The 27042-nt window shown below is 34.9% G+C and overlaps 1 protein-coding gene across 2 annotated transcripts; it reads right to left on the bottom strand.

Annotated features, from left to right (window-relative positions):
* Positions 1-849: 849 nt before the first annotated feature.
* Positions 850-25969, bottom strand: tubgcp3 (tubulin gamma complex component 3). Of its 2 annotated transcripts, none has more exons than XM_067404627.1 (22): positions 25754-25969; positions 24983-25090; positions 22990-23057; positions 22780-22863; positions 22473-22684; positions 19771-19943; positions 18455-18567; positions 16555-16680; positions 14906-14974; positions 14348-14480; positions 14017-14183; positions 11745-11855; positions 10124-10232; positions 8055-8244; positions 7788-7923; positions 7617-7685; positions 5598-5733; positions 5403-5491; positions 5183-5314; positions 4923-5063; positions 3489-3605; positions 850-2184 (listed from the first exon to the last, which is right to left on the bottom strand). In XM_067404627.1, exons 1-22 carry the CDS (start codon positions 25827-25829, stop codon positions 2023-2025), a joined length of 2721 nt encoding a protein of 906 aa, XP_067260728.1. In that variant the 5' UTR covers positions 25830-25969; the 3' UTR covers positions 850-2022. The 2 variants fall into 2 exon arrangements, with proteins under 2 accessions (XP_067260728.1, XP_067260729.1); XM_067404628.1 differs by having other exon boundaries at positions 18455-18564.
* Positions 25970-27042: the final 1073 nt, after the last annotated feature.

Genomic DNA, 27042 nt, shown 5'->3' with positions numbered 1-27042 from the left:
GATCCCATCGGACTTATGATAGTTGCCTTGCCATTTTTCATAATAAAGCACTGTTGGCTAGAGGAGAACTGGCCCCCTGACTAAGCCTGGTTTCTCCTAAGGTTTTTTTCTCCATTTAACACCTGTTTGCCACCTGATGTCACCTGTTGGAGTTTGGGTTCCTTGCTGCTATCGCCTTTGGCTCGCTTAGTTGGGGACTTGAAATTTGATATTCAACAATGTTTTGATCTGCCTGCATTAACACCATTGTATGTGAACTGAACTGAGCTGGATACCAGTGCTGATATATAGATAAATTAACTAAATTAATATCTTGATCCTTACAGCGGAATGAATCAATACTGAATGTACTTAACTGAATGGACAATGACACCATTTTCTTTAAGAGCTGCTGTGCAGCCAAAATTATATACCAGTTATCACTGTAAAGCTGCTTTAACACGATCTGCATTGTAAAAAGCGCTATATAAATAAAGGTGACTTGACTTGACATGCAATTTACAATTGCAATAAATTATGTATAACCAAGCTTTTCGTTAGTTATTTTTTGGCTGTATAGTTTGTTTTATTGTAGGTGAATATTAGGCAAAAAACAAAACAGAAAGCCTGAAGTGAACTCAAATATACCAACTTCACAAAGGCATTCAGTTAAATAAGGTTTTCACTGTTATTTTGTTCAATAGTTATATCTAAATATTAAATTTAAGCCTTAAAAGTTATTAAAGTCATAACATATCTTGCTTCCATGGTTTCATTATGAACCAGCTCTTTATTGATACTGGCACTTTAAACAGGAAAGGAAATGGAAAGCAACCCATTTTTTTTTTTTTACTATAAAAAAAGGTTTATTTGTTCAAGAAAAGAATGACAGATGTTTGTTCATTTTGAATTCTGCTTTGTACACATGTGCTATACAATGCAGAAAGAGTCTGAAACCCTTTAACGGACAATCATTTAACTGCTTCACCCTCGCTTCCCTGTGACGCATTAAAATACAGATAAAAACAGTTCCAGCGACACCTCGGTATCTTTTCCACTGAATCCAAGGACAAAACGAATTCATCGGTCCATTTTCATCTTCACCGTGTAAGTGCGCACTACGGGGGAGGAGCTAGGCCGAGAGATTTTCACCAGCTTTACCAAGCCACTTCCATCAATACATTTCATGAACATGGGAGAGACAAGGGAAAAACACCACAACAGTAATCTATAATCTTCCCCATAATGATCCAATACTTCAGAATAGTAACTATGTCCTCACAGAATCAACCTGAGGCTCGATAAGATCACACAGCATTGTGGGTAATTGTTTTTACATGTATGAAATGAGGTGAGTTTACAGGATTTTACAGAGGTCATGTAGTTCATTTAAGTGCATGTAATTTAACAGGTCCATTCATATAAATTAAAGAACCGGTAGACGTTTAAGGTTCCTCTTTTTTACACTCAGTACAAAGGTCGCAGCCTGTATAATTACAAACTTAACAACAACAAAATATATATATATATAATAATGGAAATGGACTTGAGAGGAAAAAGGTTCTTTCAACACTGATCCAGAACCAGAGGAGAAATTAATCGGATTTGTATTTTCTTGACATCTGGAGACTTTAAGACAAACAAACTCACTTCGAAGTGAAAAAGAAAGGGCACTAAAAGAAAGGCAAGACAAAAACCTCAATAACAAATGGACTTAAATATTACCAGAACTGTAAACACATTTTTTTTCCACATCAAAAACAAAACAAAAACTAGTATTCACACATTAACTACACAACTGAAAAGAAACCACAACAGACCTGCGACCTTGTGCTACTGACAGTTACACTGTAAAACCACTAGATAGTCCATTGTGTGTGACTGAAATCATTTGGCCATGACATTGAATTAGCATATTTTATAAACAATTTCCCTGTTATATGAGTTTCTTACAGAGCGCCAGAAGAGTTCTGAGTAGCCCTATTAATAAACAGTCTCTTGACAGGCAACCAAATAACATTAACTTTCCCAAAGTCTGCACGGTCAGATGTTGGAGCTTCGTCTCCCTCTAGTGGCCCCTAGCGAAGGCCGCAGGCGTGGATCACGGGCTTTATAATGCTCGTTGAAGTCCAGACGGAAACTGAGGAACTGAAGACTCTCATCAGAGCAGGTCATTAGCAGCCGCAGAAACTCCTGCACTATGCCCTAAAGGACAAGAGAAAGAAAGAAGACATCTTTGGGTTATATCCAGGGTTGGAGCTTCAGGCACTTGTAAAATGTCATGTGATAAAGTGACAAGGGATCATTTTTATCTCTTGGTATTGTGCCTGCCATCCAAGGAAAATAGATAAAATTTATCCATAAGCTAATAATGTTACAGTACATGTACTCTGATTTGTCCTGAAATTAATAAATAAAATACATTTAAATAAATTCAGAGGGGTATGGTACAATTTATTGAACATTAGCCATTTTGAAATTATCGGTATTGGTTCGTATTAAAAGCAGATAATACCAGGGCTTATTTCCCCCCCCATTTCAAATAGTAAACTATTTTTTTGTCAGGTTTCAAACATTTATTCTTCTTAATATTCATTATAATTTTTAAACTCCTATGATCTCCACTGAAATATATGCAGAAGAATTTACATCAGCAATAAACTTAGTTACAATCCAGTACAACTAACCAAACTTTTCATTACAGTAATCTTTTCAGGGCTTATTTGTCTCCATTTCAAATAATAAACCATTTTTACGTCAGGTTTCAAATTGTTTTCAAAAATATGTATTAATCATTTTTTTAATATAAATTGATATAAAATATAATTTATCATTTTATTTTACATCTCCTATAAACTCAACTGTAATAGATGTCATTTTTTACACATGCATTATATTTTTAAATATACATAAAAAAAAAAAAAAATTAACTCCAATCATGCAAATGGATTATAAACAGATTGATAATATCGGCCAAAAAAATAAAAATAATTATCAGAATTGTCAAGACATATTGCTATACTGCAAAGAGACATCCACACATTTGCATAACAATTCTGATTAATAATGAAATTTGAAAATATTCAAATGATGTACGTTTCATATCTCAGTGAGAAAAGAATGTGCATGTCTTACTGATGTATACTGATTACAGGTAGAATACATGAATAATCCAATAGCTCTAAAGCATATAAATGTATTTCCCAGAATTAAGAGTTAACTACAATATGGGCTTTAATTAGAAAAATATGTTCATATAAAAATTATGAATTCCAGCATGATATGTGGCGAGTACAGACACGTTTTGCTGTAACAGTGTGAGACTCACATTAAGTGTTTGACCATAGCATATGTAATGTGTGGATCAGCATAAAATGCTCTACTAAACACCATTAAGCGTGTTCTCTCGCGCTCATACCGGCTGGCTCAGCACTTTTTCACACATGCATGAAATGATATTGGTTTATTGGGTGAGCATATTAAAATGTATGAAAGGCTGTTTAGGGTACCTGATAGAAGTGTGTGAGTAATCTGAGCTGAGAGCACATTTTTGGTATGGTGTCTTTAAACTCCTTCACACGTCTGTTCTCCTCTGCCTCCTGCTCTGCTGTTACACCCCACTCGCCCTGAAATATACAAACAGAGCTATAAACAAACACAAAAAAGACACTCTTTTTCACATTTGTTTATTTTAACAGCAATTTAGCGGACACAACACAGTCCCGTAAAAGGAGCATCCACTCTGGTTCTGACCTATACATTTGCTAATGGACACTTTCCAGAGTCAAATAAAAGAGTGGATCATAACTCTTATTTTCAGTGCTTGACACTCTGAATTTGTGACTTAATTAGGAATGCTCTGGCCTATGAGAAGCCTAGATATCTTTGAACATATAGTTAAATGTAATATTTTGGGGTCAATAAAATGTCTAACAATGTTTTTAAAAGACGTCTTTTATGCTTACCAGGGCTTAATTTATATGACCAAAAGAGAATGTAAAAAAGTAATTTGCTGATCATTTTATTAGAATTTAATTGTTTTCTATTGGAATGCATTTTAAAATATAATTTATTCCTGTGATGGAACTGAATTTTCAGCATCATTTCTATAGTCTTCAGTGTCACATGATCCTTCAGAAATCATTCTAATATGACTGTTTGCTGCTCAAGAAACATTTATTATTATTATAAAGGTTGAAAACACTTGTACTGCTTAATATTTTTTTGTTGAAACTGTGATACTTTTCCCCCCTGGATTCTTTGATGAATAAAAGGTTCAAAAGACATTTTTTTAACAGTATAAATGTCTTTACTGTCACTTTTGTTCAATTTAATGTGTCCATGCAGAGAAAAAAGCATTAGTTTCTTAAAAACAAAAACTAAAAAAAAAAGTCTATATGCATAAAGATTTTGTTATAAGCAATATTTGTTAACAGTATTGCATTTACAATAGAAATATATGGTGTAAGGTTTTTAAAGTAGAAATTTGAAGTTCATATTTTTACTTTAGTTCTTTCATAGATAATGATAATAGATCATAGATAAATAATGCACAGCTTTAAGACCAGTAAGAATTATTTATGGCTGGTAAATGTACTCATTTTACATCACAGAATGTGTCAAAACAAGTGCTGTCAAATCGATTAATCGTAATTAATCACATCTAACATAAAAGTTTGTGTTTAGATAATGTATGTGTGTGTGTGTGTGTGTATATTATATATTATATTATATTATATATTATATTATATTATATTAATATATATATATATTATATACAGACATAGTATTATATAAACAAACCTTTATGTTAGATGTGATTAATCGATTTGACAGCACTAGTCAAAATGAATGAAGAAAGCACAATGATTGCAATATCATCATCTTTTTAACTTGCATTTAATGTGTGGAAAAGCACTTTTTTTCTTTCTCTCTGTACATACCATCTCTTCTCGCTGTCTCTTCTTGTCCTCAAATTGGATGCGTAGCTGCAGCTCTTCTAGAGCGGAGCGGTACAGTGTGTCCTGAGCGTTCTGGAACTCAATGATCTGATCAAACACTGCGCGCAACTGATTCAACAGAGACTGCGCACACACACACACACACACACACACACACACAGAGGACAATAGAATTACGGAAAGGAGGACAAGTATGAGGGATCACCACTGGCACACCATCACCCTGTGTAAGTGCATCGTACCCTGTTGTTCACATCCAGCAGGCAACGAGAAATGATGGTGTCCAGGAAAACCTCATGAGCTGCTATAATGTGATCCAGATCCTGAGCCTGCTGGACCTTATTCCACAACTCATCCCAAGAGCACTCCAACACCTACAGTGACACACACAATACAATTAATAATACAGCTCAACTGCTTGAATGAGAAACAAGAAAAAGACAAACATACAGAGGGATGTACCTCAAATGTGATATAATACTGCATCTGATGGATGAAGTGAACCATCTCGGACGCGAGAACATGACATTGGTGCAGTACGCCTGAGAGCTCTGGCAAATACACAACAGACATCTTATCTGTCTGCTGAGAAAGGTAGATCTCACAAACAGTTAGGGCTGGTTCTAAAACATCTAACAGAATGAAAAGTGCACTCACCCGGCATGCTCTTCAGCAGTTTGGCGTTACACATTTGACCCTTCCAGATGTCTGTGAGGATGTACTCCATTCTTTTAGCCCTCCACAGGAAGTTGAACACACGCAGGTAGTGGCTCATACACTCACGGGTGAACACCTGATGCAGATATGACAAAGGGATGCACTATTATAAAAATTCTTGCCCATTCCAACAATAACAAATTAAAGTCTGATATTAAAATTCTGGTCCCACTTTATATTAAGTGGCCTTAACTACTATGTTCTTACATCAAAAAAATAAGTACAATGTACTTATTGGGTTCATATTGAATTGCAAAACACTTTTGCTGCTTTTGAGGTGGGATATGGGTAAGGTAAGGAAAAGCTTTGGTGGTATGGGTAGGTTTAAGGGTAGGGGTAAGGGTTAAGGGATTGGTCAACAGTGTAATTATAAATATAATTACAGAAATTAATTACAGATGTAATTACATGCAGGTGTTTTTAAAATATAAGTACAATGTAAAAACATGTATGTACACAATAAGTCCATTGTATCAAATGATTAATTTAAATGTAAGTACATAGTAGTTAAGGCAACTTAATATAAAGTGGGACCAAAATTCTGTACTATTTTGTCTAAATAAATTAAAAATTAAACTGAAAGTGCTACAAATTATTTAAGGCATCAAAATATTATAATGGACAGTATGAAAATGTATAGTTTACATTTAAATGGCTAGTCCACAGCGTCATTATTTACTCACCCTCATGTCATTCCAAACCCATAAGACTTTCCTTCATCTTCAGAACACAAATTAAGATATTTTTTAATGAAATATGAGAGATTTCTGTCCCTCCATTGAAAGCGTCACCCGAAATTCTGACACTTCAAAATGTTCAAAAAGAGATTGTAAAAGAAGTACATATAGAGTGATTAAATCCACTCTTGTGAAGAGACATGATCACTTTATAGGATGGACAAATTTAATTTAGGATTTTATTCACAAATAAGCATTGATCAGCGAACATATAGTGCTTTTCCACTGCATGGTACGGCTCGGTACGGCTCACATTTTTCCCACTGTGTACAGTACCTAGTACCTGGTACTTTTTTTAGTACCACCTCGGCTGAGATTCCAAGAGAGCCGTACTGATACTAAAATGTGATGTTAGAAATGGACAAATTAAAAAAATAAAATAAATAAATACCCCATACATTACCCAAAAGCACCAATACAGAGCACTCAAAATTTGGTAATCGGAAGCTCAAGCATGTTTGCTTGACGCACAAGAACCAATGAGGTTTATTCTTCCATGTCAAGCAAGTACAGTTCAGCCTAAATTAAATCTGTTCATCATATAAAGTGGATCGTGTCTCTTCAGAAGACTTTGATTAAACTACTAAAACCACTATGGATTTAATTTATGATCTCTTTATGAAAGTTTAGGTTTGGTTTTAGGTGAATAGACTGTCAATGGAGGGACAGAAATCTCAGATTTCATTGAACAATCATTTCTATTCTGAAGAGAAACAAAAATCTCATGGTGTTTGGAACGACATGAGGGTGAGTAAATTATGACAGAATTCTCATTTTTGGGTGAACTATCCTTTTAACACAAACTATTTCTGCATTCCAGGTGGAAGGTAAGTTAATAAAATAGTCATAACTTAATATTTTTCAACAAAACCCATATTGTATCAGATGAATAACTTCTCATTAATGGATGCTGAATATTATAAATCAATGCTGCAATACATTTATCATCTTGGTTCATTGAAATCTATTGCCTGATTCTTGAATGGGCCTCCGTCAGGGTCCTGACTACACTTCTGCTAAAATCTATGCAAAATCTCTTCCAGGTCAAAAATGACTAGAATGAGTTGCAGGTTAACAGTAATTAAATTATTAGTGTTTGTAAATTTTAACTTATGTGAGCAGTAGATTATGACAAAATTGTTATAAATGGGTTAGAGCAATCATGCTGGGTGCAGACGGTGTGTGGGGACTCCAGCTGCCTGTGTTGATGACGAAAATTTACCGTGGCAATGGGCCCCTCTACATGATAATCCAAACTGAAGACGTCCCAACCAGTGTCCCCAGGAGAAACCTGGACAAAACAGGACACCAGATCCATATATTGTGATACATAATTATATACTGAAATTTAGCACCAGACAGCTATTTGTTTGGCTCAGTTTCTTCTCAGTACCTCCAGTAGCCGGACATCAAGCCTCTTTAGTATCTCAGGACTGTCAAACTGGGCATTGGTTGCCCTGACAGCGGTCTCCAGGATACCGGTTAGATTGTGTTGGTAAAGAGTGGTGGCAGCCCTCACCAACTCTGGCCTGAAAGAAAGCGAGAGATAAAGAGAGATGGATGACTCCAAGAATGAATGTTCTTACTGAAGGAGAAAGATCGTATATAAATCATTGATGAAATCAAGCACATTCATGTCAAGCTACACAAACAAACTTACTTGAGAAGGTCCATGAGGTGTCGGATGAAGTCTCCCTGGCCCAGCAGCAGGTATCTCCTCATGGCCTGAAGATGCTCCAGCAGTTGGTAGTTCTTATTCAACACATCCAACAGATACTTACTGGTCTCAAAATATGCAGCATCAATCTTACTCTGAAAGGCCCCTTCCAGATCAGTGAACAATTCTGTTGCTGAGAAAGATATACAGGGTGTTAAATGAAAGCAAGAGCATGAGAGAAAAAAAGAGGAGGAAAGAAAAGTGGTAAATGAAGCAAAAAATGAAGCAGAGCAAGAAAGAAAGCCTGAAAATACCCTTATGGAAATATAGTATTCTGGAAAATCCTTATGACAAACATTGTCAGATATTTATTACAAGCTTATATTTTTACACACAAGACGCAACAGAGCAGTGAAATGATATATTAAAAAGTATTACAAAGACAAAACTAAATTTAGATAGTAATAAATAGCATCACAATACCTTGAAAAATATTAATATTCAATACCATATTCGATACCATGGGGAAAAACTGTCATATACATCATTTTTGTCCATCCATTTAAAGTCTAGGTAATCAATATTTTCAAGCTTTAAACATTACATGACACATCGTAACAGTAATCCATATGAATCAAGTGGCTTAATCCAAGTCTTCTTAAGAAATACGATTGCATTATATTTTAAGAACAGATTTTAATTCAGGCTTTTATTCATATATAAACATTGATCAATTATCATTACAATTATCTCAGCCCTAAATGTTGCTCACTCTAAGTATTTGTGTTTTTACAATGGGTTAACTTTGTTGCAATATAATTACACACAGCATAAGGTAGCTTGATTCCAAACTTTGAATTGAATTTACAAAAGTAAATAGTCAGTAATAAAATAAATAAACAAAGGATGGCCATTAATGACAGACAGCAGCAGTTTTATTAGGCTGCTGTCATTTTAAGACCGACTTAATGAATACTGATACACATGCTTTATTTCTGTTTACATTCATTCAAGACATAACGGACCAGGACGGCATTTTGACATTGTGTGTGTATTTGACCATTTAAGTGCAATAAGCCACAAAAAAAGAACTCAATCTGGTACTCGCGAGCTGTTTGAGAGGCGGCCTTATGTGTGCATGCATGCTTGCTTGATGTAAGTGCAAAACCTGTGGGAATGACTAAAATTATACGCATACCCGCAATCCCACGCAACAAGCAGGCAGCATCTTATGGCAGATGCACTGACCTTATAAATTGTTTCCCGTAGTTGTGATTTTTTTTGTTGTGTTATTCATCCTTTATATGCAAGATACAGCTACTGTGCCTTTATTATAATGTGAAGAAGGTTTTAAAAGTAAGATTTTTACTAATTTTATATGTCAGCTAAGTGATTCTTTAACTATAAAAGGCTAAATCCTGGGGACATAAAAAAAAAATGATATTTTTTTTTAACTATTAAAACAAATACTGAAACTAACGTTTAACAAAGCTTAGATTAAAAGTACATTTCCTAATGGTATTACAGTAAAAAAAGTTAGAAAATACCTGGAAAATTGAAACTATAATAACCTTGGATGTGACTGTATATAAAAGGTTTACAAAATTATGGTGAACGTGACTGCATTGCGACTGCAGAATCATGCCAATTTTTTTTTTTTGCAAGGTTATACAAAGGATAGACATGTAAAGAGCAAACCACTTTGAGGCCAGAAAAAGTAACACAGACAAAGTCAATGCAGAGTAGGAAAGAGAAGGACAGAACACCAGAAAATAAAGAACCTTCTAGAATCACACTGAAGGACAGAAATGTACGTTGGAGGCTAAGAGCATTGATTAACCATGCTAGAAAAGACGTTAAATACAGCCAGCGTCGATATGGACAACTACACCACAGACAGGGCAGTCAAAAACAGCACTTTCCTCCACAACAGATCAATCCTTCTCTCCCCTGTTTCTCCATCCCTCACTTTCAGCAGGTTATTTTACTATTAGCTGCCATTATGGCCACAAATATCGCATTAGCAAGCATAAATGCAGCTATTTTAAGTAACTACATTAGCGCTAACTCACCATCTTTGGGAGAGTCAGTGGATTTGGATGCGGGCATGATCTTTCCCGGCGGTGTCCGGTCGTGGCAAACCTGATGCAAGAAGTTGATGGATTTGCCAATGAGTAGCACCTGGAGACCGGCAGAAAGGAAGAAAACACATCAGATGGCATCATTATATGCTCATTTCAATCTGATGATGAATCACTGTTAGGTAATGTCTTGCATTAAACAATCAAACTGGGTTTTTGCCATTTATGAAGAAAATGTGAGTGCTGCTTGGCTGTGAAAACTCATAGGCACTTCCTTCCTAGTGTGTGCTGGTTGGTTGATATAGGTTAGGTCAAACATGAGGAGAGGTGTGCTATAATATACTTTAAGCAATTACATTTACAAACTTTATAAAATGAGCATAATAATTATAATACTTATATTATAAAATGACCACAAAAATAATAATAAATGCATTCAAAAACAATTATATCATTATATAACATTGTATTTTTTTAATATTTTAACAATGATATCTATCACGATAAAAATGTTCCTATCAGTCAATATCGATAATTATCACAAAAATGTCAAATCATTATTTCTGTCAAGTTAAAAGGCAGATTTGTGTTCCTAAGTTAAAGTTGGTAAGTACAATCTTTTATTGTCAGAACATGGTAAACACTTCATGTTTTTGAATTCTTTACACTTGTCATTTTTCCTTAACAAAAATAAATATTTTAAAAGAAAAAAATTCTTAGTTTCAACATGTGCTAACGGGTGATATTGTTTCAAATATTACATGTTTTGTCTCTAAAAAAAAAATAAAAAAAAATACATTAGACAGTAGCTTGAGTTGACAGTCACAGAAGCTTGAGTTGAGAATAAATTGGTTTATTAACAAAAACGGTAACATTTGTAAAAAAAAAATTTAATGGTAAAATTTAAATATTCTGGCTGATTGAGTTTTATTAAAATTAACCATTGGTCATCCATAGTAGCATACATTTAGATCATGACAACAACAGTTAAAACCACACACAAACATGGTAAAAATTTAACTACATGGTTTCTATGGTATTTGTATGAAAAATTTTAGCCTAGTATTTAGTATAAATGCAAATTCTATAGCTTACACAATTTACTGTAATTATATTCCATTACTCTAAAAATATAATAAAATTTGATATGTATATCCCACATTCTGTCACAATGTCATGGTGCAGTTAGTGTCACTACAATAAGTAACGTTACATGGTAAACAATTATGGCAATTTGAAATTGAAAAGCCTTCTGACTGTAATATCATTGCTCAGTGATTCTCCTGTTTGTCAGCGCCATTTCATCTGGCTTTAAACTAGCTTAAATCACTGAGACATTCGTGTTCTTCACTGAATTCAAGTGTTTCTAGCTGGATCTCACAGCGCTGTTTAGTGCTAGGAAGCCGGCGCTGCCTTTTGAACTTTGAGCCGAGCGGATAAATGGTCCGTCGGTGTGACTTATAACCATTATATCAAACATTTTTTATTGAACACTTGATATCGTTTTGATACTAAGAAAAATTATATTGCGATAATTATCGTTAATGTAATTTCGCCCAGTCCTAAGTCAATGTAAAGTACATAATGTACTACAAAGATATAAGTGCTGTACCTTCCTGGCTTGGTCCATGGTGATGAAGGATGGGATCATACTCTTCCTCAAAGAGTATTTGTCATGCCAGAGTCTGTCTGTCTTCACTGTTGGGTCAGATGCTACAAAGAACTGAACACACATTTTGATTGTCAGAAGGATTTCTTAACTTTTATTTTGTTTGATTTAAGAAAGTTCTTATGCTATGGCCTGTAACACACACATACAATCTCATAATGCTTACGCTGATGAAACATCACTGCAGGTCTAAGACAAATAAATGACCTCTATTGACTGGTCAACTGGTTGCCGTAGTGCAGTGACCTTTCTGTGGTAATTACACAGAATGAAAGTAGAAGACTACATCAGGACTTTCAACACGGCAACTATTAAAATGACTATTGCTGAGAATAACGATGCCGAGCGAAACGAGGAGCTCGTAAACCTTCGGCCCAGGAAGAGAGTGTACATTAGTGATATAACCCTCTCCGTCACCTCCACCCTCAACACTGCTTACACTGTGAAAAAGCCTGTTACACTTCAGTGAGGGTGAGATTAAATCCTGTGATTACAGGCAGGAGCGTCTGATTGGTGCCCGTGTGGAGGGGAAGCTGGGAGTTGATTGGGCGATAACTCTTCTACGCCCTACGACTTCAGACTTAGTTGAGTGGGCATAGACTAAGTAAAGAAAGATTCATTGACACTATTTGGTAATGGTGGAGGACAAGGAGAAGTAGATGTGAGAGTGATAGTGGGAGAAAAAGAGAGGCAGAAGGCCACAGAGGAAGTGGAAGGAGAAGGGCCCATTAGCGCAGCCTCATCTGTCCTCATCTGGGTGTCTGTGTGTAGGAGACTGTGGTTCACTGTGTCTGGAAATCTAAATCAAACTCAAGTGCAGCCATTTTCTCAAACTGCAACTGTGCACAAGTCAGCAGAGTAAATTTAAGGGCACTGGCCTGATATCAGCGCACATTAGATGGTGGATCAAACAACGATATAGTTTTTTTTTTTATTATTAACTTTGCATCAATTAAGTGGTATTTTTAATGCCACCACCAAGTAGACAAAATATCTAATGTAATAACAATAAGGGATATGTTTTTAAAATAAAAGTTCAAAACCTTGCTCTGAGTTTGCATGTCCACATATTTGTGTTCAAGAAATACAGTGGCTATAGCATTTCTATCGTAAAGAAGTGGCCAAATATTTCAGATTAAATTAAAGGGATAGTTCACCCAAAAATGAAAATTGTGTCATCATTTACCCCCCACCTCCACTTAAGGGTGAGTAAATGATGACACAATTTTCATTTTTGGGTGAAGTAATTAAATGTCATTTGGCCAATATTAAACAAGGATTTGATCTGCTGTAAAGTGTAACAACACCAGGCCATTGTCGCCCTCTGCAGGCATTTGTTATACTATGTTCAATATGTACATAATTGATTATTTATATTACGTATCAGTGTTGTTCTATAAAACCATGATTACTTGCTTTTGATACTTTATTTGAACCAAAAATTGCCTCGTTGTTATTATATGTGTATTTTAAGCTATTCTTTGCTTCGATCTATTTTTATTACCATAAATTAATTGACCAATTACTCGATTACCAGAATAATCGTAAGAGACTTCTATGAAAATGTTTGAGCAACTAAGCATTCAATAAGAGTTTTAAATCAATTAATTAAATTTGACTGTCTGAACCAGTGTTGTTAATGCTTACTAAAACTATATATAAAAATAAGAACTTGAGAAAATGAGAAATGTTGCCATAGCAACTAACAGAAATATAATAAGTTGAAGTACTAAATATACTAAACATAAAAACTAAATAAAAATATAAAAAACTAATAAATGACAAAAGCACATAAAGTTGCCAAAATTTAAATGAAAACTGATATATATATATAAAAAGCAAGTGAATCAAACTCTTATATGACTAATGAAGTTATTTAAAATCTGTCTTCACACTCTCCTAATGAGATACAAGGCTTGTGAAGCTAGTGACACTCTTCAGGACACTTAACAACAAAATTTAATGTTAATTAAAATCATTGCAATAGTCCCTTAATTCCATACTGCAAGCAAAATCATAGCAAATAAATTGTGAATATTCAGCCCTGGCCTACAGTAAAGGCACAGAGTAAAGATTAGAGTACACATGTTTGCAGTGTTGACTCTAAAATAACTGCTCAAGTAATTCATTACAGTCTGAACACATACAGTATGTTCTAACAAGGATATCTGGGAGTGACTTTGCAAAGAAAAGCAGTGTGTGTGTATGTCCTGACCTCATGGTATGTATCCTCCAACTCCCCATCATAGATCCAGCGATACAGGAAGTTAAGAATTGGGTGGGACACCAGACCAAGGATGTGCTGGATCAACGCTCTCATGTGGGGGTCACCCGTCTTTCCATACGCGTGTACAGCTGAGGCAAGCTCTCCTCCTTTACGCCCTTTGAGAGAAACCAGGGTAAGGCAGATATCTAAACTCAAAAATCTTTGTGCTAAATGCACCTTTTTACTGTGAAATATAAGGAGTCTGACTTTAATGCTGAATACATTTTAAGTGTATTGTGTTGCAGATTGTATCTTTTAAATGAGTTGCATCATCACTAACCTTGGCAGTAATCCACCAGGGCGGCTAGTGTTTTCAGCCGAACTTTGGGGTCGTAGGTCCACACCAGCAATCTCCTCAAAGTCAAACTGCTTTCCGCATTCATGTTTACACCCTGATCGTCTTCCACTTGGAGCTAAACACACACACACAGACGACTGTTACTCCTACAAAGAAATGGTGTTGGTTCTCAAACTTGGTTGTTTCAGCGTCTTTATCACAAGCTGCTTTTGATGCAAGTCAGAAAGCGTAACAAGTACATTTCGTTTTATTTCAGATGGGGTGTATATATTGGCTGGAGCTCACCATGAAATCAAAATTTCAATCAATTCTGCATTTTTTCTTGTTCGAGAAGCCGTTCCACTCGGATATACTTCACAATCGGGAGGAATAGACTATCGCAACTTCTGTTACATGCGGACTGTAACAAAGCTTTTTGTTTTTATCCAGCAGATTTTTCCAGCAATGAAGCAGCAGCAGAAAGGGGGCTTGATCAAATGAATGTTTCATGGTCAAACACACACATTCTCATCTACGCATTAAGTGCTGCCCAGTACTCACCTGTGCATGAAGTACAGACAGCAATCTATAGTACTCCTTCAGCTCTTGATGCAACGCAGCACAAAAACTCTGAGAATTAACAGTGAGAGCAGAGAACAAAATAAAAGTGTTACTGAAATTATAGTGTGCAAACTTCCTGAATTATTCCTGAACATAAACTACCGTTCAAAAGTTTGGGGTCGGTACTATTTTTAAAACGTTTTTGAAAGAAGTCTCTTCTGCTCACCAAGGCTACATTTATGTGATTAAAAATAGAGTAAAAACAGTACTTATGAAATATTATAATTTAAATGCAAGTTATTTCAATGATGCAAAACTGAATTTTCAGCATCATTACGCCAGTCTTCAATGTCACATGATCCTTCAGAAATAATTCTAATATGTTGATTTGCTGCTCAAGAATAATTTATTATTAGCAATGTTAAGAACATTTTGAAATTTTTTTTAGGACTCTGAGATAGAAGTATTTTGTAAAAATGTAATAGTCTTTACTTTTGATCATTTTAAAAGGCACAATATTTATTTTTTCGCTGCTAGATGTCACCTATTCATAAAGTCGTAGCTTGATGATGCCGAGTTTGAGAATCACAGGAGATGGGAGACCTCACAGGCGGTGGAAAAGAATCGGGACAGGACTCATGAAATCATGTTCATGGGTGAGATTATTAACGTTACAGTAGTATGAAGCAGTGCTGGGTCGAGTGCTGTGGGAGCTGAACGAGGCCGCTGGAGCGATTGCTAATGAGAGACAAGCACGACACACGACACGGCTCTAGAGCAGCAGAACTTTTATTATGCCGCAGTCACCACTTCCACTTCTTCCGTTCAAGCGTATGAGGTAACACAAGGCTGTTTATCATATCAGATACATTTGAGTGTGTTGAAAATGATATTATAACGTTACTCTGTGCGTTCCCTGGGTGGATGTTGTGAGACACTTGTTACACTTCAGTAAGCCAGATCCATATTAGAATATCATGTTAATAAATGGATGGGCTTGTATTGTTAAATGGCATGCAATTAATTTTAAAATATATTGTATGACGGAGAAAATGCTGTATTACCGTTACTAAAAATAAAGCTGCATCTGATTATGCTATGTTAGCCACTTGACAAAATAGTGTTTTTCTCTGCATGGTATTTGTGGAAAATCATGAAAATAAGATTCAAACAATAAGACTAACAGTGTTAAGCTATATAACAATGATTAGTTTTCTGTCTATAAATGTAACCAAACAGTTGTTCCCTTGTCTTATAAAATTTATAAAATATTTAAGTATCTTTGGTGTTTCCATGGTTTCAACAAAATAAAGCCTGAAATCGAGGATAACACAGGTATGACGCCACGGACAGGTCGGTGTCCTGGTTAAAATGGCTTATTTCTCTGGATTTAAACATTCTTGGAAACAGCTGGGATAATGTAAGTACACAAGTCAACAAAATATATAACACTGTTCTAGTGGTTTTTAGATATTTTAATCCAGAAATCTTACATATTGTGCCTTTAATGCATCCTTGTGAAACAAAAGTATTAACTTCTTTCAAAATAAATAAATAAATAAAATGCAGAATCTAGCATTATGAGATCTGTGTAGGGGTTAAGGTTGTATATATAATGTGTTCACTGCCAGTCATGATACATTTCCTACCTGTCCGACTAAGCCAAAGGCTCGATCCAAGCTGTGGGAATCGGTGTATTTTCTAATTTTATTGTGGAGCCAGCCGAGCTCTGCCAGCCTGCTGCTAGTGTCTCTCAGAGACTTACACAGTGGAACCTACAAAGGAAAAAAAAATACCATTATTTACTGTTTCACAACATGCAGAACAGTTAATGATCACTTAATGGACTGCAACAAAAACTACTGAATGTAATTTGTTTTTTGTTTTTTTTAAGTTAAACATCTGCTGTAGAAATGTGTGTGAAATCAGTCTGTTTTAATGTGTTCTGTCTGTTAACTGGCCATTAATCTGCCCTTGTGACACTGTGGCAAAGACATTTCTATCATTTTGAAGAAATGGCTTTAGCTAATCTCGACTGTTACTTATTTTGGCCCTTTGTGGGCTACATCCATTCCATTCATCACAAAAACTCTTTAATAGAGTTTAATAAAAGGCGTATTTCAGCCTCTGATCAAGTGTTCAATTGGAAAGGTCACCAAGACTTCAATGCAAACGGTTTCTAAACAGACAACCAGTTCTTTTACATTTCTTCCTAAAAGACAGATGAAGACCAAGAAGCTATGGCAAATCTCAGACTGAATACAATTAGGAAGGATTGATTTCTTTTATTCAATATCCCAAAGGAATATGGAAAATAAGAGTTCTACAAAACAATGATTCATAGATTCAACTCTTGGTGTCTGGGTAAATGTCAAGAAACGTCCTCATATTAAGACTGATTCTATGCTCCATATAATCATATAGGGCTAATACGAAAAAAATAACATTGATATGGAGTTTGATTTTCAGGTTTTATAAAATAAATGCATTTATCTCCATCTGAGGTCTAATGTTAACATTATATCACGTCCATCACCAAAACAAACAGGTCTGGCGCATCAGAGTGCTTATTTATCCAGCGCATCTCACTGGACATAAAAAGCACATTGTTCTTTTCCAAACAAATTGATGCAGCATTTTAAAAGTGTCACTTAAAAAGGACAGCTGATCGATGTTTCACGGTCAACGTCTGCCAGGAATGTAAAAAAAAGCCTGGGGAGCCGCTTGGCTCAAACAGACAGACCACATGAGTTGTAGCCAGACAGAACCAGCTGATAATGAGATCAATGTTTCTACATTTCCTATTATGCACTTACAAGAGTGACTACAGGTGCCCCTACTTAAGTTTGTTTAATAAGAACTCACTTAAACACACATTACAAGTACTTTTTATAATAAGAATATTCTGCTCATAATTACTTCCCAGCATCTCAGTGTGACATGTAAAGTGATGGTACTGTAGCTGAAGTAAAGAAATGAAGAACATAAAATGCAAGAAAAAAGGTACTTGCCTATAAATCTGAAAAGTACACTTGCTTGGTTAACTTTATTCACAAAACACAGTCATCATGAACGACTGAGTGATTTGATTTGCTTTTCATTATGATTAAATAAAACTTCTTAAGCTTTTTATTTGTGATGGCATTTAAGTGTGTGGTAATTAAGCAATTGCTTTATAAGAACACAGCAAGATAATATTATGAACATGTCCTCATAAAATGGCAATGATGTATTCATACATTTTTTTACAATGTCAATGACCTTGCCACAGTATTTCTTCATTTATCATTTTGTGCTAATATATGCTGTTCCTTTATTCCTTTATTTTTTTTTAAACTGGATACAGCACAACTTGAAGCTGTAAATTTGCCAGTAGCTCTGAATGTGCCAAGTACCGTTCACAAAATTGAATTGAATTTGTTTAAGGTTGACATGTCTCCATGTGAGCGAGTGAGCAACAAAAATCTAAGAAAGAAAGAAAAATAAAGACAGAACCATAAAAAAAGAAAAGAAAAAAAAAAAGATAATAAACAGCTAATAAAGCATCACCTTTGAATCAATTTTGTAGCAGTTTTCTGGGCTGCACATCTTGATGAACTTTCCATCTATTCCCTGGAAAACATAAAGAATGTCTCGGACGAGAGCAGCCTCCCCTATCTCTGCTGGGCAAGAAGAAGAGATAGAAAGATTTGTGAAAAAAAAAAAAAAAGAATTTAAATTAAGTGCTGTAAATGTCATACTTTTATATCTGTCACAGGAAAAGGTGCAATGTGGCCAACTGAATCCTAAAGGGTTAGTTCACCCAAAAATAAAAATTATGCTATGATTTACTCACCCTCAAGCCATCCTAGGTGTATATGTCTATGTTCTTACAGACAAACACAATCAGAGATATATTAAAAAATATCCTGGCTCTACCAAGATTTATAATGATAGTGAACGGGGGGCCTGTTTTGAAGCCCCCCCCGCCCCATCATAAATGTAACCATACAGCTCCAGTGGTTTAATAAAGGCCTTCTGAAGCTAAGCGATGGGTTTTTGTAAGAAAAATATGCATATTTATAACTTTATTAACTATAACAACTTACATATTTTTATTTGCCAAGTTGCTAAACATATTAACTGTAATACATATTCATTGTGCATTTTTATTTAACCTTTTAGTGATGTCTTAATTATTTAATTTATGTTTAAATAAATTAGTCATGAAAACATTTTAGTTTATATTTCACCAACAAACCGGAGTAGAAACAATTCTGTTATTAGTTGATATAAAAACTGCCTTAATTATGTGCAATTTATATGTTTGTACAACTCAGTGTTGATTATTAAATAAGTTTGATTAAGTATTTGATTAATCAATCTATTATTTATTTTCAGTTTTGGTTTTCGGCCAAGTGCATCCTGAATTTTCGTTTTCGGCCCAGAATATTCATTTCAGTGAATCCCTATGCATTATTGCAATTTTCATTAAAAATTATTTATCTGTGCAAATCATTATTTTTGTGAATTTCGTGTTCCCTCATAATCTTTAAACAAAATTACCCTTCCCTCTGATGATGCTTTAACTAGCGTAAGGGCGAGACAATCTGTCACTCACATGACATCACACCAATAGCAAAACACATCCATCCAATCAACTCACGATGGACAAAATCAAGTCCAGACCCCAAATTTTTTCTTGTTCGAGAAGCATTTTCACTCGGATATACGTCACAATAGGGAAAAAAAAGACTAATTGCAAGTTCTGTTTCATGCTGACTTTAAAATACTATCCTCATTTATTTCAGTATATAGTCACCCAATTCTTTCCAGAACAGACCATTTCCTGCAACAAAACAGTGATTGTTGCTGCAGACACTCACCGCTGCCATCTCCATCCCGTCTCTGTCTTTGTGGGGGTCTGGGTGCCGGACTGGAAGAGGGTCCGCTGGGGGGACGAGGGGCAGCAGCTGCCCCAGAGGGTGAACTGGAGACCGGGAGAGTCCAGGCTAGACGAGACCCTCTCATAGACTCACCGACGGCCTGGGGTCCAGGTCTGAAAAACAAACCAAAAATGACATTCATGGCAAAAGCTTCCTATAAACACGCTCATGTTTATCTGAAAACCTTCATTTAAACACCTAGACTGTACTACAGAAGGTCAAACTCTAGGAAAGTGATAATTTTTTTGCCATTTAGCTACATAAATTTTTGCCTCAAACTTCATTGTCTTAAGATGCCTCCTTTTCACCCATTAGCAACACCTGAGGGAATTCAGTAATTACCTTGTAATGGTGAGCTTTAAACAAATAATGACACTGATTCAGACACTTTAATGATGCTGCTGGCTCGACAGACTTACTGTGAAATGGATCCAATAATCAATTAATTCAGGGCTTGCAGTACATGGTCATATTTAAAATATCTTGAGTGCTGTAGGTGCTAGACAGCTGTGTTAATAATAGATGAGTGCGTGGCAGTTCAATTAAACACAATACAGTACAAATAAAATAGCTGTATTATTGAAAACAAATTACTATGAAAATGAGAGAGAAAAAAAAAAAAAAACTTACGCTCTTGTCAGACTGTCACTGGGCTAAAGCACAATATGAAGCAAAATAAAGCACAATATGAAGCACTTATTAAATATTATATAATATGTATTATTTTTCATAATACATGTATTATTAAATATTATGAAACATGGCATGCATCAACTGAAGGAACACTGCGACATGACGCAACAGCCACTTACAGTGTAAACAGTTTCAGTGATAATGGAAGCAATATTAGTTTTGCTCATGTCTAATATGTAGACAGACACTCTGTTAAAACAAAATATCAAACCAAGTAGCACCTGCAAAAAAAAATTTGCTACATCTTTTCTTAGAAAAGCTCTTTTTAGAGAGCTTTTTGCAAATGTATAGTAAACACATTAAGTGATAACCACTTTAAAACACAAGCATGATTATTTTCCCTGTAGATAAACACAATTACTAGAAAAAAAAAAGATTAAATATTGGTGTTAAAACAAATCAGAAACAAAGAAATGGAACATTTCTTAATGGATTGTAATAAAATTCTACCCATCTGCAAAAGATCTCTGTCTTATACATCACATAAGTCCTGAAAAAAAAATATTATTGGTTTCATCATTGATAATAAAAATAAATGTTTCTTGAGCAGCAAATAATCATATTAGAATGATTTCTGAAGGATCATGTGACACTGAAGACTGGAGTAATGATGCTGAAAAGTCAGCTTTGCATCAAGGGAATAAATTACATTTTAAATGGGTCCTATTATGCTCATTGACATGTTCATAATTTTGTTTATGGGGTCTACTATACAGCATTTAATGTTCAAAAAACTAATTTTTTCTTAAAATTTACATTGTTGCACCATCTGCCTGTATACTGTTTTAGTTTCATTTCTTTAGTCACCATAAAATCAAAATGGACCATACTTATTTTTTTAGAATGTTGCAATGTTTATTATAAGTTATTTATCCATGCACATCATTATTTCTTTAAAATTCATTTCCATAAAATTCATTAACAAGGATGGAATAAAGTCCCACCCTACTTTTTTTTTCATTCCAGAAGCAGTTTCACTGAAAGGACTATTGTAATTTCCGTTACATGATGACTTTAAAACCTGCCATCAGAAAAAAGTCTGCTCTCATTGGTCAGTCTGCCCCAGTCTTAGAGTATCCGCTCCAGAGACACTGTAAACACTACTGTAATATGCCATCAGTATCAGTTTGAGCCAATCCGTTAAAGACAGAATAACAAGCTGATCAACCCAAAACACTTTTGCATGCAAGACTTGTGCAGGGGAGGAAAAAACAATATTTCGTGGCGACAACACGCTACTAATGCAACTCAACCAGGATTAGCCACCCCTTTTTTGGCATATGTCTTGGATAGGAATTATTTAAATGAGGGATTCCGTCTGTGCCATGTACGTTCTTGGAAAAAAGCCTCAAGACAACCATCAAGGCGTCTGAGGGATTCAGAAACAGTGCGCACTGATATAGAGAATAACTCACTTTGGAGTGACTTTGTGCTTTGTAACACTGCAGACCTTTTTCATTCTTAAATAGCAACATTACACACTAAAGAAAGTTGAAAGTGTAAAAAAAACATAGGATTTTAAATAAACTTTACAATATATTCAAATTGAAAACAGTTTTAATTTTAAATTGTAATAATACTTTACAATATCACTGTTTTATTTTGATGTAAACAAATGCAGCCTTGGTAAGCATAAGTGATTTCTGAAAAAATAAAACAAACAACAACCAAAAAAAAAAAGCTTACTGACCCCAAACTTTTGAACGTTAGCTTGTGGGTTAGTGTACTTCACAATGGATTTAAATTTTGTCATCATTCAATGCAATTACTTGCCATTTGGATTTACTGGCTTCAAAGCAGAAGCAACATGTGGCATATGCAAACTGTATGTTGATTTTTGTCCTTTTTGGAACTTGACAGCCCATGGACACTATATTTCTGCATTGAACTATATGGTAAACAGCAGTGTGAATTGCATTCACTGAATGAAGTCCATCTCTGTCACTCACCCAGTAAGCAGAGACGGAGGGGTCGGTCCAGGCCCGTTGATCGAGAACACTCCCATACTGCTGATGCCACTGGTGGCCATGCTGGAGTTATGGGCGGTGGCAGAGCGCTCTGGGTAGCTGAGCGGGAGGCTCTGGGGACGGGCGTAGTAGAACGGAGTGGAGTGGACATCACGGGGCAAAGCCTGGGCAAGCAGAGCTCCATAACTACACACCTGTTGACAGGAAAGAAGATTACCTCTGCCCTTATATATGAATGTAAAATGTTATTGTGCAGTATCTGCTGAATAACTGGAGAAATATTTCATACAGGAACCCGGTTGGACGGCTTCCTTGGGTCTTCACAGAGGCTGAGCAGGAGGTATAAGATGGACCATCTATGTTTCAATATGCCCTGTTCACCAGAAACAACAAAATCAACATTTATAACTTAACAATATGTAGTCCGTTATATCTAATCCATGCATCATGTATGGAAATATTAAGAACTCAATACATTGGTGATAGGTTGAATACTGACCTGTGTCTGAAGCTTTCTGTGCAACTCAGAGAACAGGGCGGCATCTGCTTCCCGTCTTTGTTTCAACACTACAATAAATTAGCAAAAATACAAAGAAAAAAAAGAAAAGTTATTTTGCATCTGAATCACATAAGCCTGAGAGTTTAAGACCTGTTGAAGGAGCCGATATAGATTGTTTGTGTGTACATGCAGGGCTCGACAATAAAGACTGCCGATGGCCCGGGGTCAGTGTAGATATCGCTCGGGACAGCTGACACACCTGTCACTTGCCTGATCAGGCCAGTGAGGAATTTTATCACTTGCACGTGTTTTAAAGCCTTGCCAATTTAAATATTCAAGTGCAAGAAGACCGCTGCTGTCTTTGTTTTAATATTTATCAAACAACAAAGGACAAAGAAAAAAAGGTCACACACGCTTTTGACTGAATAACTTTTGTAACTTTAATAAAGATTAATCTATATTTAATTTATACATTTATACAGACTATGCAGTGTTATTTTACATTTATTTATTTTTCTCTAACTGAAAATTACTGTTCGACTTACCTTAAAAACATGAAAAGCAGCATTTATTTTATTTGTTCTTTTGTATTTGTGCTATTGCTTGTAAATTGATTATTTGTTCTTATTTTATTACTGAGAGTTTACTTGTCTTTTGTTTGTTTGTTTGTTTATTAAGTTTTTACACCATGTTAGCATCATGGTTATTTACATGGCAAACAAAAAGGTCAGTGTTTACTTGTCTTTAACAATATTTTAAATTTATATGAGTGGCAGGGCAAGTAAAAAAATGTAACCACTGGCCAATAGAAAAAATCTTTAGCGTTGAGCCATGACTTATGAGTGTGTGTGTGTGTATGTGTGTGTATATTATCCATCTAACAATATTATTCATCTTCATATAACAAAAACATCAGCAGCAGAACAATAAATTAAATACCATAATAAATTAAATAACAGGCAACATAAATTGACAGTCTAATGTTTTCAAATAGGGAACATAAATGACAAAAGGAGTCTATCAATTTTTCATAAATGTAATGATTTGTTTAAACTACAGCTTAAAATTAATGTTTAGGCGTTCTTTATTAGTCTAAGGAGTAAAGACAACTAGTCAGGGATGCAAACAGGTAAGGGGGAAAAAAGGTGAGAACATTGCGTGGGGCAGGGCACAGATTTTTTTTTAAAAGTTATTTGCTTTACATGCTCATTTGTAGTTAATGAAAAACATTAACATATTGTTGCAACATTTTACCAAAATCAACATTTGGTTAAAATCTAATGTTATAAAAGACAAAGGGCTATGCAGGATATTTAAGACAATGTTGGCTGATTAGACGGCAATACTGTTTGCCACATCTCAGACCTCAAATACATAAATTATTACCCACTACAGACATAGTAAATATAAAGTAAAGAGTAAAGGAAACACTGTACAGTACTTACTGAAACAACCAGTTCTTTATTTGCCCTTGTAATCTATGCAAATCCCACTGGTGACCTAATTTGATCTCAAAAAGGTGAGTTCTCACTGAAAGGTGAGGAGTTTGCATCTATGCCTAGTCCACTGGAATCATTTTACAGCATTAGGAAAGTTATCAGGCAGGCTATCTAAGATGGGATTTTGTTGAAATTTTGAGAAAATCAATTATAATGGGTTGAATATTTTAAATAAATCACCATATACCATAATTTTCCTGTCAAAAAGTGCTTATGATTTTATACTTGTCATTGTGAGTTATTATAATATCCAATATCCAATAGTTTAATTTCCAACTGTTATGAATGATTAAACAATAATGTTTAATGATAAACATATTTCTTTCTGACATAACTATATGTTGTGAAAAATATTTGTATTGGCAGGGCAAGTATAAATGTGAACTACCAAGATCAATCTAACAAGATTATTATTTTTTTGAATGATCTATGCACACCTCCTGAAATGACAATTGCTCTTGAATAAGGTAAGAACAGGGTTTCAGATTACTCACATTCTTTTTTAATTTTCTCAGACACCAGAAACTCATCCCGTTCAATTGTGGGAGCATAATTACTTCCGATGACCCGCACGGCGTACTGGAACTGATGAGCCACATCAGCTGAGAACAATGACAGGAAAAACACAAACAGATGCATTCATAACCATTTTATCAAGAATCTAAAGAACTGAAGATTTAAAAATGATCTGACACAAAAGCATTTTCATAGATATTCACAAGACACATTTCAATTTTATAACAGGATCTAAATGAAAATCTACTGCATGTCAAAATCTATATCAAGCATGAAATGGGTATCTGGTTATACATAAAGGCATTACCTCGTCTTTTTTAAACTGATAGCGGGGATCATATTCCTGTAGGTCTGTTGTCTCTAACTCTAATAGCTCCACTAATGAGCTGCTCGTGTCCTGTTATGTCTGTTATGAGGGTTTACCACTGAAATATGACAGCAGCATCAGTGAGCTGACAACATAGAAATAATGGCGCCGGGTGTGAGACGGTTTGAATCATCATGGTCTTTATTGACATGAAGGACCATTTGAAACAGGGGCCCTGTATTAACCAGCATCTCCCTGATGTTTTCCTAACCTGTCCGCTTACAGCATCTCATCGGTGGAGATCTGACCCTCCGTCGCATACATTATCACATCACATTGTCTGTCTTCAACGAAACACCACATGTACTCATCGCTACACACACTAATGATGTTTAAGCAGCTGTGTGACAGTGATGTAACCGGCTGAGATCTGTTTCTTTACCTTCACTCTTGCCCGTGATCTTACAGCACAGACTCTGCAGAAGCACGTTGGGTGATTTCTGATCAAGCGCCGCCATTGTGCACTTATATATCCCCTCCCGTACGAGCAGAAGCGGTCCGCGGTGTGTTTTTAACCGCTGTCGCTTTTAGCCCGGTGGGTCTCAGCTGCTGGCAACAACAGCGCCATTTTAACGGAACCCGCCGAAAAGCGCCCACATCGGACACACAACGGAAAACACAGCAGCGGTGCGCAGCGGAAAAACAGCCGGCTGTAAAGCGAGACCCCGGAAAACGTTCCTGTCTACAAACGTTACCTAAAAGCAAAATATAATAAAACATTTGAAAATTATTATTGTTATTGTTGTTGTTGTTATTAATAATATTATTTTGTTGTCTTTTACTAAATGCTGAAATAGGGTAAATGACTAGTTTTGATGTGTATGATGAATTATGGCGCAGAGGACTTCAAACCTGTTCATATAAAACAACAACACTGAATACAAAACTCTGCACTCACACATAAATTATATGAATAATTATGCATTATGTAATATTATTTATTATTATTATTATTATTATTATTATTATTATTATAATGCTTAATACATTTAATGAAGAAGAACGTGTTGAAGAAATGTATAGAGTAAAAAGAAAGTAGTAGTTTAGCTGAATTGATTTAATTAATATCCTATATTTGACTCCAACAATAACAAAAGTTTTATTTATTTTTTAAATAAAAGATGTAAATAGGATAAAAAAGGATAAATGTTTAAACAGGTCCACAAATGAAAAACTCACAATAATTTACATGAATAAAAATGAAACATTACACATTATAATAATTTAATTGATTTAAATAAATTGAAAATGTATCAATATTTGCATTGATTTTTATAACAGCAACCAAATAATTATGAAATAATATTATAAATAATTATTTATTGTGCTTTTTTATTATTTATAAAAAATACTATACATTTATTGTATTAAAACAACATACATTTTGTTAATAATTGTTAGATTGAGTGTTATTACATTATAATGATTGTATAATTTATAAATGGCTTAATTTATAGTTAATATAATATTTAGTATGATAATAATTATTAGCAAGATTATTCCTTGTTGATTGTTGTTGCTGTTATTATTGTAAGTCTTTTTCTACTACTTTTCCACATTTCTTCCCATTTTTGCATGAAATTTCCAGTCAGACATCATGTCAGGACACATAATGCAGATACACCTAAAATATTTGAGTTTCTTTGTTAAGAGGTTGACCGTGTCATCACC

The sequence above is a fragment of the Chanodichthys erythropterus genome, chromosome 12, assembly GCF_024489055.1.
Source record: "Chanodichthys erythropterus isolate Z2021 chromosome 12, ASM2448905v1, whole genome shotgun sequence".
Lineage (NCBI taxonomy): Eukaryota > Metazoa > Chordata > Actinopteri > Cypriniformes > Xenocyprididae > Chanodichthys > Chanodichthys erythropterus.
The sequence above is the reverse complement of the archived record's forward strand: the minus strand, read 5'-3'. Positions and strand labels throughout refer to the sequence as shown.